The sequence below is a fragment of the Mastomys coucha genome, unplaced genomic scaffold (genome assembly GCF_008632895.1).
Source record: "Mastomys coucha isolate ucsf_1 unplaced genomic scaffold, UCSF_Mcou_1 pScaffold8, whole genome shotgun sequence".
Lineage (NCBI taxonomy): Eukaryota > Metazoa > Chordata > Mammalia > Rodentia > Muridae > Mastomys > Mastomys coucha.
Window position 1 is genome coordinate 29,635,751 of NW_022196914.1, and position 6,532 is coordinate 29,642,282.

The following is a 6,532-nucleotide window of genomic DNA, read 5'->3' on the forward strand; positions in this document are numbered from 1 at the left end:
TCCAATTCTGGATTGCAGTTCATTTCAGATACAGTCAAGTTGACAACCAGGAATAGCCACTACACTCATTCTTTACATCATCAAAATAGTAATGGCTTGAGATAATAATTTGGTAACTTTAGAGAATGTGCATGTCAAACTGTGAAGACTTGTTCTCAGTGCCCTCAGTTTCTACCTGTACCACATAATGGTGTCAATTCTTGAGGACTTATACTTAATTATTGCAAATGGATATTCATATTTCTGATTTTAGAAAAGTAAAATATGCACATGTGACTATTGATACCTTTTCAGGCTTTCTAATGTTGCAATTGCCTTAACAGGAAAAGCAACTAAAAATGTAATTGCTGATTGCCTACATTAGTTTTCTATGCTTGGTGTTCCTAATCAGATTAAAACAGATAATGGAACTGATTGTTGGAGTCAAGCATTTTTGAGATGTTTTGGCAACAATTTAATGTTACTCATATTATTGGGATTCCTTATATTTCTCATAGACAAGGAATTGTTGAACGTGCACATCACACTCTGAAAAACTGGCTTGTAAAACAAAAAGGGGGGAATTATACCATCCAAAGTCACCAAAGCACATCCTGCTTTTGTCTTATTTGTTTTAAATTTTCTGCAAACTGATGCTAAAGGTCAGTCTGCTGCAGATCACCACTGGCATCCATTCACTTCTAGTTCATGTGCCATGGTTAAATGGCTGGACCCACTAACTAATATGTGGAAAGGTCCAGATCCCGATTTAATATGGGGGAGATGTTCCATTTGTGTTTTTTCACAAAAAGAAGACAGAGCTCAATGGCTGCCTGAAAGATTGGTGGATACAAATCCTGAGCCTTCTAGTAAGTATGATTCCAATTATGATGATGGCTAAAAATCTTTATTAGCCAGCCAAATTAACTTGGAGTATAGCCTCCACTATTTCCTGAGAAATAACAGTTCTTTTGTTGATTCTCAAAGCCACTTCCCCTACACTGGGAGGCCAGACCTTGAGTCTGATCCTTGCTAATTTGCAACTGGATTGAGTGCTTGGGACATCCTCACAGACAATGTTACCCTGTTGCTTTAAAAACTTTTTTTTTAAGAATTATTTATTTATTATATGTAAGTATACTATAGCTGTCTCCAGACACCCCAGAAGAGGGCATCAGATCTCATTACAGATGGTTGTGAGCCACCATTTGGTTGCTGGGATTTGAACTCAGGACCTTCAGAAGGGCAGTCAGTGCTCTTAACCGCTGAGCCATCTCTCCAGCCCCCTTTTAAACTTTTGAATTAGCATCTCAAGCAGGTCTGTTACCAACATATAAGCTCATCTTCAGAAAAGCTCAGATATAGCAGTTATTCATCGTGATGAAGAAATGCATTAAGTGTGTATCGTGGCTTTTGTCTGAATCAGAAAAGAGTGTGCTGTGAAGGCCTGTAGCCAAAGACACCACACTGAATCTATGGCTCTCATCAACCTAAGAGAGAGGCATGTGCCAGGAGGCTGTGTTTATTAATAATAAACACTAAAAGGCTGTGTTTGCGCAAATAAACACAAACAAGCTGCATGTGACCTCCAAAATGGGAAAGAGAGAGATCATTAAAAATCTAATGCTAAGACTGGCAGGGCTGCCAGCCATCATAATTCCCAGGCAGGACTAAGGTGTATAAGTATATCTAATGCCCCAGTCCAGCTAATTTTTAATAAATAAAAATGGAGGAACCTTGACCTCTTCCAGCCTCAAGCAGGCTGTACCAGACCTTGTCCTTGTCACAATTGGCTAGCTCACCTAGGGTGGAGCCTTTCACCTTAAGTGAGGTCTATTGTTCTACCAAGTGTGCATCCTCCCTAAAGGAGCCACGCCCTGCTGAGCTGCTTTGCCTGCCTTCTAGGTAGGCAAAACAACAAGATGCTAATGAGGCCACAAGATCCTGGCATAGTGGGGGATGGGTCCCCTCACTTTATATTCTCAGACTCTGAAATACACATTGGGCCTTGATCAGAAACTTGTCTTGGTCTCACTTTCTTCTTCTCTCTCAGTTCTCCCATGTAGCCCCATCTTTCCTCTCAGTAACCCAGTTCATGTAGACGGTGACGGCTATACCTGCATAAATCTTGTGTGTAATAAGCCACACCAACAGAAAAACAGAGAATTCACACAATTCTTTCAATAGCTGCAGAAAAGGCAGTTGTGAAATTTCACAATACCTGCAGAATAAATTCCACGGAAAGTAGGAATGGATGGAGGAACTTTGACCAGGGTAAGGGCTGTGTATGACAAACCCATAGCCAATCCTCAGTAAAAGGAGGAGAAACTGAAAATAACTCACATTACAGAAAATCAATTTGAAATCAGAGTTATTTAACACCAAAAATGCAAATAAATGATATACTAATACCAAACACAATTATACACAGAAAACACACAGTATCTACGTTTTAGAAAAGGAAAAGCACTCATAATTCAAAAGGCTACACTGATACTACATATGTGCTTATTCATGTAGATGTGTATGTAGGGATATAAATGAAGAGGAGAGGGAACACTTTTCACAGGGGGTAAATGGAGGACAATAATGGGAAAAGGGAAAAAGTACTTAATTCATATGTATTAAATGTCACATTGAAACTTGCATTTGGCAAGAAGATTTAGTAAGTATTCTCATGGCCATGATGAAATATGCACACAAAAGCAAGTTAAAAGGTTTAATTTGCATTGTAGTTCAAGGTTATTGTCTGCCATGACATCTTATAAAGTGTTCTATTCCCATGAAGACACACCAAACCAGGACAACACTTATAAAGAAAGCATTTATTGGGGCTTGTTTACAGTTTTGGAAGTTTTATACATTATCATTATTATAGGGAGCATGCTAGGGAACATGGTGGGATGGAGACAGATATGATGCTTAAGAAGTAGCTGAGAATTTTACATTTTTACTAAACGTTATTAAGAAGAGAGAGACACTGGGTCTGAGCTTTTGAAACCTCTAATATAACCCCCAATGACAAACTTACTCCAATGATGGCTTTTCCTTAATCCTTTTAAAGAAGTGCTACTGCCTGATGACTAAGCATTCAAATCTATGAACACTTAGGGCAATTCTTACTCCAACCACAATACATGATGGGAAAGTTATGACAAAAGGAACTTAAACAAGCTATCATGTTCCATCCAGTCAGGAAGCAGGAGATTGATCAATAGTTGTTATCAGGGTATTTTCTTATACTGCAGCATTTCCAGCACATGCTTCCAACCACAATCTCCAGATCTTCTGATGCCAACTAAACTAATCAAGAAATTGCAAATCGACAATCAGAGGTTTGCTTCTCACATGATAGTAGAACTCATGGAGTTAACAATTCAGATACAAGCGTTACTTCTTGACCCGTCTACATAAAATACAAACACAGTTGGGCAGTGTTGGTGCATGCCTTTAATCCCAGCACTTGGGAGGCAGAGGCAGGCAGATTTCTGAGTTTGAGGCCAGCCTGGTCTACAGAGTGAATTCCAGAACAGCCAGGGCTATACAGAGAAACCCTGTCTCGAATAACAAAACAAACAAACAAACAAAGAAACCCCACAAACACAAACAACAACAAAATATAAATATAATTCTAAATGTAATTTATGTTTATTTTGTCTGTGTGTATATATGTATATATATACATATATATGTATATATATGTATATATATATATATATATATATATATATACATACACACACACACACACACACACACACACACACACACACACACACATATATGTGGCAGCCCATGCATGGAGATCAAAGGATAACATTCAGAGGTGATTACCCCTTTGTATTTTGTGGGTACTGGGAATACTAACATGGGTATGGGTCTTGTTGGCAATTACGTTTGTTTCCAAAGTCAGCACGCTAGCTTTAGTCACAAAGCTTTAATCTTAACATTTTTTTCCCTTTTCCCCAACCTTATCCTCATCTCATATGTAAAATAGGCTACAACTTGAAAGATCCACAAAGTACTTAATAATTACAACACCATGAAAAACCACAGTCCATGTGTCATGTGAGACTAACTATGAGCTCCTACAAAGTAGAACAAGAGACTACTTTTATTACTCACTGGTATAGAATAAGTGTTTTGATTCTAAAACAGAAGAAATAAAAGACAGAAAGGAAGGATCAGCCCCAAATCCAGAGAACAAACACACAATCTGACAGCTGAACTGATATGATTGTGTGAATGATTCCAACTTCTTTACTTACCACATTCCTCAATCTTATATGGTTTCTATTCAGCAGGAAGCTTTTAGTGTCTGGAAAATTGTTAACATATTATGAATATTTTAACATTTGTATTATTTCACTCCAGTTCAAACTCCTTGTGTTGAGAAATATAAGAAAGTTTATCAAAGGGTTTGCAACATTTTTCACATGTGGCAATTATGAGGGGTTTCACAAGTTCTTAGTAAGTACAAAAGACCTTGGAACATTCTTCACACTTGTGTGGTTTCTTTCACAGATGAATTCTTGAATGTTGATTAAGATCAGAAGACTGGTAATAGTTTTTGCCACGTTCTCCACAATTGTAATGATTCAGTCCAGTAGGAATTATCTTGGGTTCAGACCATACTATGGAATTTCTGAAGTATTTGCCATATTCTTTAGATTTGTATGGTTTCTCTCCAGAATGAATTTTTGATGATCCCTAAAGTTTTTGTTGAGCACTTGGACATATTCTTTGCATTTGTAAATGTCACCATATTATGAGTTAATTTGTGTAAACATTGGTGTATATTTGTAGAGAAGGCTTTTCCACATCCCTCACATATGTATGCTTTGAAGCAAGTACAAAAAATCTGGCAAATTCTAAAGGACTTGACTTGCACTTAACAATTTTAGGGTTTCTCACCTGTGTGAATTCTCGTGTTCAGAAAGTAATTATGGACAATACAAGGCCAGGCTACATACTTCATACTTGCAGAGTCTCTCTCCCATATGACTTCCCTTGTTATTAGAAAATAGTGCTGGACATTGGAAGTCCTTGTTACATGCTTCACACTAGTAGGGTTGGCTTCTCGCCAATATAATTTTTTTTTCTTGGCACCAGGCAACATATCATCAATTTTTTAATATAACTTATTTACTTATTTTATGTATATGAGTACTCTACCTGCATGTACACCTGCATACCAGAAGAGGGAAACAGATTCCATCATACATGGCTGTGGGCCACCATGTGCTTGCTGGGAATTGAACTCAGGAAAGCACAATTGAAAGCACAGTCAGTTCCCTTAACTGCTGAGCCATGTCTCCAGCACCATGAATTTTCTTATGCTTGGAAAGTCGTGATGGATAATGGAAGGCTTTGCCACATACTTCACACTTGTAGGGTTTTTTTCCTGTATGAATTACCTTGTGTTTAGAAAGTAAGGATGGATAATAGAAGGCCTTGCCACATAAGTCACACTTGTAGGGTTTTTCTCCTGTATGAATTACCTTGTGTTTAGAAAGTAATGATGGATAATAGAAGGCCTTGCCACATACTTCACACTTGTATGGATTCTCTCCTGTGTGAATTCTCTTGTGTTTAGAAAGTGACGATGCAAAACAGAAGACATTTCCACATACTTCACACTTGTATGGTTTCTCTCCTGTATGAATTTTCTTATGGTTGGAAAGTTTTGAAGGATAATGGAAGGCCCTGCCACATACATCACACTTGTAGGGTTTTTCTCCTGTATGAATCATCTTGTGTTTAGAAAGTAATGATGGATAATGGAAGGCCTTGCCACATAGGTCACAATTGTAGGGTTTCTCTCCAGTATGACTTATCTTGTGTTTCAAAAGTATTGATGGAAAATGGAAGGCCTTGCCACATTCTTCACACTTGTAGGGTTTCTTTCCTGTATGATTTCTCTTGTGTTTAGACAATGATGATGAAAAGCGGAAGGCCTTCCCACATACTTCACACTTGTATGGCTTTTCTCCTGTATGAATTATCCTGTGTTTAGATAGTGATGATGAAAGATGGAAGTCCTTGCCACATACTTCACACTGGTATGGTTTTTCTCCTGTATGAATTCTCTTGTGTTTAGAAAGTAGTGATGGATAATGGAAGGCCTTCCCACAATCTCCACACTTGTAGGGTTTTTCTCCAGTATGAATTCCCTTGTGTATTAATAGTAATGATGGAAAGCGGAAGGCCTTTCCACATACTTCACACTTGTACGGTTTCTCTCTTGTATGAATTTTCTTATGCTTAGAAAGTCTTGAAGGATAAATGAAGGCCTTGCTACATACTTGACTGTTATAGTGATTCTCTCCTATATGAATTATCTTGTGTTTGGAAAGTAATAATGGAATGCAGAAGGCCTTGCCACATACTTCACACTTGTAGGGTTTTTCTCCTTTATGAATTATCTTGTGATGAGAAAGTTTTGATGGAACATGGAATGCCTGGCCACATACTTCACACTTGTAGAGTTTTTCTCCTGTATGAATTATCTTGTGTTTAGAAAGTAATGATGGATAATGGAAGGCCTTGCCAC

The 6,532-nt window shown here is 37.9% G+C and overlaps 1 protein-coding gene across 3 annotated transcripts in view; it reads right to left on the bottom strand.

Annotated features, from left to right (window-relative positions):
• Positions 1 to 4,357: 4,357 nt before the first annotated feature.
• The window catches only part of LOC116083941 (zinc finger protein 728-like), a 43,693-nt gene continuing 41,518 nt past the window's right edge, over positions 4,358 to 6,532 (bottom strand). For 2 of the 3 annotated variants that reach the window (XM_031360755.1, XM_031360753.1), the window contains one exon: positions 4,358 to 6,391. In XM_031360755.1, coding sequence (XP_031216615.1) covers positions 5,241 to 6,391 — 1,151 coding nt within the window. In that variant the 3' untranslated portion in view covers positions 4,358 to 5,240. Of the gene's footprint in view, positions 6,525 to 6,532 lie in introns of all 3 variants that reach the window. The other variant, XM_031360754.1, reaches the window with a different exon arrangement.